The sequence below is a fragment of the Lepus europaeus genome, chromosome 17 (assembly GCF_033115175.1).
Source record: "Lepus europaeus isolate LE1 chromosome 17, mLepTim1.pri, whole genome shotgun sequence".
NCBI classification, from domain to species: Eukaryota; Metazoa; Chordata; class Mammalia; order Lagomorpha; family Leporidae; genus Lepus; species Lepus europaeus.
This window is the reverse complement of record NC_084843.1, coordinates 36885726-36898176: the sequence shown is the minus strand read 5'-3', so window position 1 is coordinate 36898176 and position 12451 is coordinate 36885726. Positions and strand designations below refer to the sequence as shown.

Here is a 12451-nt window from a genome sequence, read left to right as displayed (position 1 = left end):
TGTTTTAAATTTATATTAGCATATCACCACCTCTAAATTTAGCAGAGTGTGTTTATCAGGAACTATTACTTTTTTTTTTTTTGAGATTTACTTATTTATTTGAAAGTCAGAGTTACACAGAGAGAGAGAGAGGTCTTCCATCCTCTCGTTCACTCCCCAGTTGGCCACAATGGCTGGAGCTGCGCCAATCTAAAGCCAGGCCGCCTGGAGCTTCTGGGTCTCGCACACGGGTGAATGGGCCCAAGGACTTGGGCCATCTTCTGCTACTTTTCCAGGCCATAGCGGAGAGCTGGATCGGAAGTAGAGCTGCTGGGACTTGAACTGGCCCCCAGGAGCTATTATGTCTTAAAGTGGGTGTTGAAGGACCAGCTTTGTGGCAGAGCTGGTTAAGCCACTGCCTGCAGTGCTGACATCCCATATGAGTGCTGGTTCAAGCCATATGTGTTGAATGTAGGATTGCGTAAGTATTATCAAGTGTTATCAAAGGATCTCAGTGACTTAATGAGATTTTTGACAGCTGTTATCTTATGGGCATATTTTATTTAAAAATGTGTAGAAGACATTGAAGATTCCTTATATTCCCTTTTTTTTTTTAAAGACTTTATTTATTTATTTAGAAGCAGAATTAGAGTGAGAGATCTTCCGTCTGCCAGTTCACTCCCCAAATGGCTATAGCAGCCATGGCTGGGCCAGGCTGAACCTAGGAGCCAGGAGCTTCTGGGTCTCCCATGTGAGAGCAGAGACCCAAGCACTTAGGCTGTCTGCTGCTTTTTCAGGTTCATTAATAGGGAGCTGAATCAGAAATGGCGCAGCACAAACTGGCACCCATATAGGATGCTGGTGTTAGAGGCAGTCGCTTTACCCATTACATCACAACCCCAACCCCTATATTCCTTTTTTCAAAATAACTTTGTGTTACATTTTTTAGCCTGCAAACCTATCAAAAAAATAAAAACAGTATTGTAAAAATAAACCTGTATTAAATTCAGAATGAAACATTGTGATATTTCCTATTTTTTTCAATTCAGTAATCTTAAAAATAGGTAAGAGATTTTTGAGCACTCATTAGAAGAATTTATTTTCATATTCCCCTTTCACCGTAGGTTTGGATGGAACTGTTGAGCAAGGCTTCAGTTCAGTATGTGGTTGCGGCTGCTTGTCCATGGATGGGTGCTTGGCTTTGCTTAATGATGCAGCCTTCTCACTTACCAATTGATCTAAATATGTTACTAGAAGTAAAAGCCAGAGCCAAGGTACGTGTGGAGCTACATGATGTATTTGTATATTCAGCTCAGAATCATTAGTACAGTAACCATATAAGAAATCAATACAGCTTGATTATAAATGTGGTTCATAAGTAAAGAGAAATTATTACTAGGACCCCAACAAAATGAGTGATAATTTTTATCCATTAAAGTTTTGTGAAAAGAATGGTATTATACTGGGACTGTAACAACGTGTTTGTTGTTGTCCATTAAATTTTAATGATTTATCTTGTTTTTTCTTCTTTCATTGTAGGAAAAAACAGGAGGTAAGGTACGCCAGGGCCAAAGCCAAAGTAAAGAAGCACTTCAGGAGTATATTGCAGGTGCAGACACCATTATGGAAGACCCAGCCACCAGGGATTTTGTGGTTATGCGAGCCAGAATGATGGCAGCCAAGTGAGTATACACCAAGAATCCACAGAATCAGTTGAAAGGTTTGGCCTTCAAAGGTCATTTAACCGAAAGATTCTTCTCATGTGGCTGTCAATCTTTCCTTGCAGCCTAGGGAAAAATGAAAGGGAGTAAGTGAATTTTTTTTGAGTTCTAAAAATAGAAATTTTTTATGTTTTTATGAAGATAAGATAGGAGTTATATCTTCTATGGGAAAAGTTATGTGTCCAGTAGGGGAAAGATTACTTCAGGTAATTTCTATAGTAATTTCTTTATCTTGTAGGTTATTAGGAGCGCTTTGTTGCTGTATTTGTGATCCAGGTGTAAATATGGTAACCCAAGAAGTCAAACCAGCTGAATCCCTTGGCCAATTACTCCTGTTTCATTTGAATTCCAAATCTGCATTACAGAGGATTAGTGTTGCTTTGGTAATCTGTGAATGGGCTGCTCTACAGAAGGTACGATACTTATCACAAATACAGTAAGGAAGTAAAACAATTTCCATTAGCTGTTAAGATTATTTACATTATATTTTACAACAGAAGAATAGTTTTTCTGTGTAAAAATTTAACAGTTACAGAAAAGTATTCCAGATTATATTGAACATTATTTTTCTCCCATTTAACTCTAGATTTTTTTTACTTAGAACTCTCCATTCTTGTCCCTGACTATACTAGCAATGCCCATACTTAATATTTGCTCTTGACCTTACAGTCTGTTAAGATATGTCCCTATTAAAACATGTATATGTATGGAAGCAGTCCAGAAAATATTGGTCATTCATTCCTCTCTAAATTTATCAGATATCACTGAAAACAAAGAATAAGAGGCTTTGAATTTTAGACATCTGTTTTTATGGGTAGTAGCAAGGGCAGAATAAAAAATTTTGGTCACAGGAAGAATGAAGTTTCCATATTTAAATGGAGTTTTGTTTAAGACTTGTTTCTGTAAATCAAAGAAACTTCCTGCTGGCTTTGTTTTTTTGTTGACTGGTATTCTGGAAATTTAACTGTCTGCACTTGCTGTGAGAGTTGCTTGTTACTGCCTCTTAGCAGTTTGTCAAAACTGTGTCTAAAAGTAATTGAGCTGTGCTCTGTTGCAACTGAGACCCCTGCTTTGCCTCTGGAAAGAAGCAAGGCTCATCAGTTTTTAGGCAGGACTCGGTGTGCTGGAGAGGCAGTGATGCTGTGTTTTTGTGCCTCTCAGACTCAGCAGCAAGTGTTGACAGTTCGGTTTCTGGACCCTCACAGAGCTTCTCTGGATTTACTCTGTGAAGCCCAGGCTGATCACCCAGATCCCACAGAACCCCTCTTGGCTCACCACTGAGGCCATTCCCCCTCTGGTTGGGGCAGGCAACAACCAGAGAGAGTGGGAAGGGTTAGTTAAATTTGGGGGCAGGTAAGTAGTTTTTAAATTATATATCCATTTCTAAAGTATGGCATGTGAAACTGTGGGCTAAACTGTTAAGTCTAATAATGAACTTTTAAGTAACATTTATATTTAGTGCATGCTAGATATTCTTATAAATTTTAGTAATATACATTTAAATCTGTACTACAGATAGATCCATACATATATATATATACATAAATTTTCAATGAATTCAGAGTAAAGGTAAGAGCAATTAGGCAGAAAATTTAATGGAATTATAGTCCCAATGCATGTTGTGTAGTCATTCATGTTAAAATGTAGGTTGGGTGTTAGTATCTTTTCTCTGTGCAACTAACTATTGTTCTGGGATAGAATAGAACATAGATTCAAAATCAGTAGGAATTTGGAACTTTCAGATTTTGTATGTATAAAGTTGTATTTATTTATTTGCCCTGAATATGTGTTGTCTATTATGTTTTAGGAGTGTAAAGCTGTTACCCTAGCTGTGCAGCCACGTTTACTTGATATCCTTTCAGAACATTTATATTATGATGAAATTGCTGTTCCATTCACACGAATGCAAAATGAATGTAAACAGCTTATATCATCATTAGCTGATGTACATATTGAAGTTGGTAATAGAGTAAGCAACAATGTTTTAACAATAGATCAAGCTAATGACCTGGTGAGTAACAAAGTCGCTTTCTTAATTTTAGAGTGTGAAATAAAGATTAGAAATTTTGTCATGACCTGTTTACCTTTAAACACACTAATTTGTTGAGTCTGGTAGCCTTTTTTCCCTAACTTTTGGAAGGGTTTTTTTCTTTCTGTTACCTATTTTTGAAATAAGGATAAGGAATGGGGAAAATTTTTTAACTAAAATTTTGATAAACTATAGGAAAAGCAATAACATTTTGATATTTGGTTTAGTTTTTAAAAATATTTATTTATTTGAAAGTGAGAGTTGGGGCTGACGCTGTGGTATAGCAGGTAAAAGCCGCTACCTACAGTGCTAGCATCCTAGGTGGGCACTGGTTCAAGTCCCGGCTGCTCCACTTCCAATCCAGCTCTCTCTCTATTGTGGCCTGGGAAAGCAGTAGATGGCCCAAGTTGTTGGGCCCCTGCACCCACGTGAGAGACCAGGAAGAAGCTCCTGGCTTTGGATTGGCTCAGGTCTGGTTGTTGCAGCCATCTGGGGAGTGAACCATCGGATGGAAGACTTTCTCTCTCTCTCTCTCTCTGCCTCTGCCTCTGCCTTTCAAATACATAAATAGATATTTAAAAGAAAAAAAAAAGTGAGAGTTACAGAGTGAGAGGTGGAGAGAGAGAGAGATCTTCCATTCACTGATTCACTCCCCAAACTGCTACAACAGCCAGGGTTGGGCCAGGCCGAAGCTAGGAGCCTGAAGCTTCTTCTGGGTCTCCCACATGGATGCAGGGACCCAAATAGTTGGGCGATCTTCTGCTGCTTTCCCAGATGCATTAGTAGAGAGCTGGATCAGAAGTGGAGCAGCCAGGACGTGAACTGGTGCTCATATGGGATGCTGGCATCTCAAGCGGTGATATACAACGCCACACCATTATTCTGATTCCATATCCTCTCCCCCATAAATTACCTTTGCTTATTCTAGAATTTCATATAACTAGAAAGAATCGCTGTATTCTTTGGGCCATCTTCTGCTTTTTTTTAGGCAAGTAGTAGGGAGCTAGATTGGAAGTGGAGCAGCGAGGACAGGAACTGGCACCCATATGGCATGCTGGAATTGCAGGCAATGACTACCCACAGTACCTTACTATGTCTTCAAACTTACACAAACCTGGGATTTTTATTGTAACAGAAATATCCTCTTTTATCCACAGTTACAAATCATGTCAGCATTTTCTTTCAGAAAATTTCATGTGTTTATCCTTCTGTTTCTGTTGTCACAGCCTAATCCAAGGCCGTGGTACTTTATGTGCAGGTCTTGATTGACTTTTTCTTCTTCTTTTTAAGATTGATTTTTTATTTGGAAAAGTTAGAGTTTCCATTTCCTTGCTTTTAGTTTTTCCCTCATTACCATCTCTAAACTTCACTTCTTTTTTCTTCATTATTTCTCAGTCTTCTTCCAGACAAGCCTTTTTAATTTTCTTTTTGCAGAAGTACATCACACTTCTTTCTTTGCCTGAGATCCAGTTTCCTTGCCAGGGATTCCCTGTGCCCAATCCTTTTCACTCATCCAGAGTTCCTCCATCTTCATCTCGTGCTTAGACCAAGACACACTTTTCAGTTCCTTGGACAACATCCTGCTTTCCACTCCCTACCTCACTTCATCTGTTTGCCAAAATGTCCTTATAGCCTCTGGTTTACTCATTCTTAAAAAAAAATTAAATGTATTAACCTCTTCTATTCAGTCTTCATTAATCTCTTCTGTTATGGTGAGTGAAGCAACCCTCTAATGCCACAGCAAATTGCCTGTAACCTTTGTTATATGTTATATTATCTTAAATCTTTTTATTTTAAGACAATGGACTTTAAAAAAAATTTTTTTTTCATTTCATTTAAAAGAGTTAAGGGGTGGTCTCTTCCATCTGCTGGTTCACTCCCCCAAATGCCTGCAACTGCTGGGGGCTGACCGAAGCTGAAGCCAAGCACCCAGAACTCAGTCTGAGTCTCTTAGAGTGGCAATAGACCCAGCACTTGGGCTCTGCGTTAGGTGGGAGCTGTTCTGGAAGTAGAGCTGCTTTAACTCGAACCAGTGTTCCAATATGGGATGCTGACATTGCAAGCAACAGCTTAACCCACTGTATCATGACGCCAGCCCTAAGTTTTCTTTTTGGGTTGATGAAAATATTTTTTTAAATTTTTGATTTATAAGTCTTTGAATACACTAAAAACAGCTAAGTTGTATACTTCAAATGGGTAAATTTTGTGACATTTGAGTTGTGTCTCAAGGTATTAAAGACTGAATAGTCCTTCAATTAGGTTTGTAAAGTAGAAAGTAATGAATTTTGAATTATTAGTTTATTGCTTATAGCTTTCTCATTTCATTGAAGTATTCTATGTATTAAGGGTGATTTTTTTCCCTCAATCTAATTAGATAAATTTAAAGGATGAGTAAGTAGTTCTTTTTCTTCTCTAGTAACTGTGCATTTTTTTAAAAAAATAGTATATATAATGCTAAAATATTTATATATAATGCTAATGCAAATGTTAAATTCAGATTAAAACAGTTCAGTTGGGGTATGTTAGATGTTTAATTTATTGAGTACTGAACCAGTACTATCTATTGTGGAACTTGGAATTGAAACAAAAGGCTTACTGTCTGCCCTTTGGGAGTTTAGAGTCTATTGGGGTTGACATAACTAATTTTTAATTTCTTTTTTTCCTGTTAGGTCACTACTGTTTTTAATGAAGCCACATCATCTTTTGATTTAAATCCTCAAGTGTTTCAGCAGTTAGATAGTAAACGACAGCAAGTCCAAATGACAGTTACAGAGACCAACCAGGAATGGCAAGTGTTGCAGTTGAGAGTGCATACTTTTGCCGCATGTGCTGTTGTGAGCTTGCAGCAGCTTCCAGAAAAGTTAAATCCCATCATAAAACCATTAATGGAGACAATTAGAAAAGAAGAGAATACACTAGTACAAAACTATGCAGCTCAGTGCATAGCTAAACTGCTTCAGCAGTGCACAACAAGGACACCTTGTCCTAATTCAAAAATTATTAAAAACCTCTGTAGTTCACTTTGTGTGGATCCGTATCTAACACCTTGTGTCACATGTCCAGTGCCTACACAAAGTGGCCAGGAAAATTTTAAAGGTTTGTATCTATAAACATTTATTTGGGGTAAAGAAAGAATTAAACTTTTTAATTTGTTTTCATTTACTGATGGATATGATTTAAGTACAAATCTAGTTTATGTTAGACCCTTTTCACATTCTTGGAAAAATATTTTAGTTGTAACAACATTACTTGTTATATGAATTTACGTATACTGCTGATAAATCACAACCCTCTTAAATTCAAACAAGCCCTTCACAGAAGACCTGCTATCTCATAAAGATGACTGAAATCTGTAAGATTTCATCTCCATCTTCTCCTTTATTGTTGTGTAAGGCAGCAGTATTTTCTAATAGTCATTATCTGACTTCATGGTGACTGTGGAATTGATTTTAATGATACTTATTAGTCCTAAGCACAGTTTTTTCTTTTTAAATGTATATGGTTTGTTTTTGTTTGTTTGTTTGTTTGTTTTTTGAACAGGCAGAGTTAGAGAGAGAGAGAGAGAGAGAGAGAAAGGTCTTCCTTCCATTGGTTCACCCCCCAAATGGCCGCCACAGCCGGTGCACTGCACCGATCTGATGCCAGGAGCCAGGTGCTTCCTCCTGGTCTCCCATGCGGGTGCAGGGCCCAAGCACTTGAGCCATCCTCCACTGCCTTCCCGGGCCACAGTAGAGAGCTGGACTGGAAGAGGAGCAACTGGGGCTAGAACCCAGTGCCCATATGGGATGCTGGCGCCGCAGGCAGAGGATTAACCTAGTGAGCCACGGTGCCGGCCCTTAGAGTTCTTTTATCTTTGTTCCATTCCTGTTAAACTGGAAGAGGAGCAACTGGGACAGAACCGGTGCCCCAACCGGGACTGGAACCTGGAGGATTAGCTGCGGCGCTGGCCATAAATGTATATACTTTTAATTGATGGCACAATCCTTGTATGTGGTATTTCTTGTGATTCTGCAACATTGATTGTGTTAGGCATAGATGCTGTGCAAATAGATTTTTGTTACCATCTCATTGTCTGAAGAAAATTGAGGCTTTTTTTTTTTTTTTGGACAGGCAGAGTGGATAGCGAGAGGGAGACAGAGAGAAAGGTCTTCCTTTTTGCTGTTGGTTCACCCTCCAATGGCCGCTGCGGCCAGCGCATCGCGCTGATCAGGAGCCAGGTGCTTCTCCTGGTCTCCCATGCGGGACTTGGGCCATCCTCCACTGCCTTCCCAGGCCATAGCAGAGAGCTGGCCTGGAAGAGGGGCAACTGGGATAGAATCCGGCGCCCCAACCGGGACTAGAACCCGGTGTGCCGGCGCCGCAAGGCGGAGGATTAGCCTGTTGAGCCACGGCGCCGGCCAAAAATTAAGGCCTTTAAAGACAGTTTTAAAATGTTTTTATCCATTTTTGAGTGGAAAACATTTGGTCACCTACGATTAAAAGTTTATCTTTTGTCCTTGTTAGGATCCAACTCAGAAAAAGATGGGATGCACCATACTGTTACCAAGCACAGAGGTATAATTACACTCTATAGGCATCAGAAAGCTGCCTTTGCTATCACAAGCAGACGAGGTCCTACCCCCAAAGCGGTAAAAGCTCAAATAGCAGATTTTCCTGCAGGAAGTAGTGGAAGCATCTTTATTGAACTTGATGAGGTAAGCAGTTTTCTTTGAATACTTCAAAAATGTTTTTAAAAGTTTGTTGTTGTTGTTGTTTATTTGAGAGGTAGAGTTATAGAGAGAAGGTGAGACAGAGAGAGGCCCTCCATCTGCTGCTTCACTCCCCAGATGGCTGCAACAGCCAGAGCTGGGCGGATCCGAAGCCAAGAGCCATGAGCTTCTTCAGGTTTCCCAGGTGGGTTTAGAGGCCCAAACACTTGGGCCATCTTCTACTGCTTTCCCAGGCCATAAGCAGAGAACTGGATGGGAAGAGGAGCAGCCAGGACACGAACCCATGCCCATAAGGGATGCTAGCACCATAGGCGGAGGCTTAGCCTACTACGCCACAACGCCAGTCCCTGAATACTTTAATTTATAAACAGATATGTGGTTTATACATTGAGAACTTAGGTTGTCATAGCAGAATCCAGAACTGTTTTCTTACATTTTAAGTGAGAGGACTGTGTTTAATGACTTTTTGGAGTACTCTGGCAACATAATAAAAAAAGAAAGCACACTTCTACAAGTTGCTCACGTTTCTTGTAATTTTTACTGTCTTTGTTATCCTAGGCCAGATAATAACTATCTCTTGATAGTAGGTGCATAAGCTGTTCATAAATATAAACTAATTCACTCCAATATCATTGACTATAGAGAAAATATTAAATAATAGTGAAAGCTACCTTTTCTAAGTCTTGTCAATGTCAGGAATTCTTGTTGATATTTAGAGAGTAAGTTTACAAACGTCAGATAACTGCCACCCACCTGATTTTTAATCAATCTTGAATATATTAAATATGTACTGTGACTTACAGATCTAAACTTACTTTCTTCTGTGAGCAGCCAGTTTTCTCTCTCTTAATTCCTTTCTCTCTGCTTTCTAAAGGGACTTCAAGATAATCATGCTTCATGTTTCTGATGGTATATTCTTTCCATTCCATTCCACTGGTCTCTGTGTTCCACAGTATAGACTTCTCTAAATTCAAATAATAACCCATGATAAAAAGGGGTTAGTGGTTTGATTTTAAAATCTTAGTCATATTAATAACAGTAGAACAAAAGTTCTAGTTAGTTTTTTTGTTTTTTGTTTTTTAAGATTTATTTATTTGAAAGTTGAGAGAGAGAGAGAAAAAGAGAAATGTTCCCATCAATTGGTTTGCTCTCCAAATACCCACAGCAATTGGGACTGGGCAGTACTAAAGCCAGGAGCCAGGAACTCCATCCAGATTGGACTGAAAGCACACAGCAGCCAGGACTAGGAACCGGGAACTCTGATAGGGGATAAAGCATCCCAATCTGCATCTTAACCTGGAACATCAATGCCCCTAAAATATATGTCTTTGGGTGGGGCGGGGGAGCAGTTTTGTGGACTGTAATGGCTACTGAGGGAGCCTGGCACTGTGGTGCAGCAGGTTAAAGCCTTGGCCTAAAGCGTCAGCATCCCATATGGGCACTGGTTCTAGTCCTAGCTGCTCCTCTTCTAATCCAGCTCTCTGCTATGGCCTGGGAAGGCAATGGAAGATGGCTCTAGTCCTTGGGCCCCTGCACCCAGGTGTGAGACCCAGAAGAAGCTCCTGACTCCTGACTTTGGATCGGCTCAGCTCTAGCCGTTGTGGCCATTTGGAGAGTGAACCAGTAGATGGAAGACCTTTCTTTCTCTTTCCCTCCTCCCTCCCTCCCTCCCTCTCTCTCTTTCTCCCCCTGCCCCATAACTCTATCAAATAAATAAAAGTAAATCTTTAAAAAATAGATAAAAAGTTACTGATCTTGTGTGGATACTGTTAAGCTGTTCCCTAAATATAAATTAGGGAAGCATTTCATCTCTCTGTCTTCTAACTGATAAGTTTGTGTGGAGTAGGGAGAAGAAAAAAGACATGTCACTTAGACTGTCTCTAGAAAATATTTCTTAACCCCAAACCCCCAAGAGTATTTCACCTTCAGCACAGAAATTTAGGACCATATAAATGTAAGTATGGAAGGATGTTTTTAATTGCCATAAATATGTCTGGTAATTGCTTAATTGGTTAATGGTAACACTAAAAATTCCAAGATGGTGACTTTTAAATTCTGCTGATAAAATTTTATTTATTGATTTAAAAATATTTATTTAGAAGCTGGCATTGTGGGGCTGGCATTGCGGGGTAGTAGTTAAAACCACCGCTTGAGATGCCAGCATCCCACATGGGCACCAGTTCACGTCCTGGCTGCTCCACTTCTGATCCAGTTCCCTGTTATTACACCTGGGAAAGCAGTATAAGATGGCTCAAGTGCTTGGGCCCCTGCCAATCACGTAGGAGACCAGGAAGAAGCTCCTGGATCCTGGCTTCGGCCTGGCCCCAGGACTAGCCATTGCAACCATTTGGAGAGAGAACCAGCAGATGAAGGTTCTCTCTCTGTCACTCCCTCTCTCTGTAATTCTGACTTTCAGATGAATAAATAAATCTTAAAATTTTCAAAATCCGTAAAAATATTTTATTTATTTGGGAGGTAGAGTGACAGCACTGCTGGTTTACTTCCCATAGAGCCACAGCAGTCACATCTGGGTTGGACTGAAGCCAGGAGGCAGTAACTGCATCCTGGTCTCTCATACAGGTGGCAGGGTCTTAAGTACGTGGGCCATTCTCCTCTGCCTTTCAGGCACATTAGCAGGGAACTGGATGGGAAGCAGGGTAGGTGGGACTCTTAACTGGCAGTCTTACATGGGATGCCAGCTTTGTAAGCTGAGGCTTAATACACTGAGCAACAATGCCAACCCATCTTGATAAAATTATGAATTTATTATGCAGAGAATTCTGTTTTCAACTGACATTTAATTTTAGGCTCAGAAGCCTTACCTGGTACAACGGAGAGGAGCTGAATTTGCCTTGACAACTATAGTGAAGCACTTTGGTGGTGAAATGGCAATGATGTTGCCACATCTTTGGGATGCGATGATTGGCCCATTGAGGAATACAATTGACATAAATAATTTTGGTATGTGCATCTTTTTCTAAGTTTGGTTCTTAGCAAATTTTAGTCATAAATTCATTTTATCATTATATAAATTCATCATGTCATTATAAAATAAAAGTGCCTGTACCTCTTTATCTCACACCACCAGGTAATTTAAAGTGTTAAGATAGATTATTTTTAACTTATTTCCATGTCATTCTGCATACTTTTTGCTTTTTTTTTCTATTACATATTTTAAAAAGTGTTTGAAAAGTATCACTATGTTAAATTATTTTTGGTATTGAGTAATACTCCAGCACTTATATTAAGGTCATGGCATTTAAATTTTTTTTTTTTTTTTAAGTTTTCTTGATTTTATTTGAAAGGCAAGTTATAGAGAGGGAGAGACAGAGAGACTGATCTTCCATCTGCTGGTTCACTCCCCAAAAGGCCACAAGGCTGGAGCTGAGCCAAGCTGAAGCCAGGAGCCAAGAGTTGCTTCTGGATCTCTCACATGAGTGCAGGGGCCCAAGGACTTGGGCCATCTTCCACTGCTTTCTCAGGCACATTTGCAGGCAGCTGGATGAGAACTGGAGTAGCTGGGACTTCAACTGGCACATGAAAGGGATGCTGGCGCTGTAGGCAGTGGCTTTACCTGCTAAGCCACAATGTTGGCCCCATGGAATTTAATTTTAATGTTGAAAATCAAAGTTTTCTTTCCTGTACTAGCTGGAGAGGTGCTAAAAACTTTTGTGGGCTCTAAATTTTGAAAAATTTTATGTGAATTGACATTAAGACTTAATACATTTTAACAGATGGAAAGTCTCTTCTGGAAAGGGGAGATGGCCCTGCTCAAGAACTGGTGAATTCTCTACAGGTTTTTGAAACAGCAGCAGCTTCAATGGATTCTGAACTTCATCCCTTGGTAACTAATGAAAATGTAGTATTTCTTCAAGTAAAACAAATGGTCTTATTAGAAGAATGTGAAAGTTTGAAAAAATACAACTTTGATATTATCCTTAATAATTACATTTTTCTTTCTGTGGTATAACTAGACTCTTGTATTGTCAGCACAACTCTTGGGGGCTTGGTAG

General features: G+C 39.6%; 1 protein-coding gene across 2 annotated transcripts in view; it reads left to right on the top strand.

Annotated features, from left to right (window-relative positions):
- The window catches only part of BTAF1 (B-TFIID TATA-box binding protein associated factor 1), a 97930-nt gene that overhangs the window by 57999 nt on the left and 27480 nt on the right, over positions 1-12451 (top strand). For both annotated transcript variants that reach the window (XM_062215060.1, XM_062215061.1), the window contains 8 exons: positions 1104-1253; positions 1519-1661; positions 1939-2113; positions 3508-3711; positions 6399-6825; positions 8233-8423; positions 11246-11399; positions 12173-12282. In XM_062215060.1, coding sequence (XP_062071044.1) covers positions 1104-1253; positions 1519-1661; positions 1939-2113; positions 3508-3711; positions 6399-6825; positions 8233-8423; positions 11246-11399; positions 12173-12282 — 1554 coding nt within the window. The remainder of the gene's footprint in view (positions 1-1103; positions 1254-1518; positions 1662-1938; positions 2114-3507; positions 3712-6398; positions 6826-8232; positions 8424-11245; positions 11400-12172; positions 12283-12451) is intronic.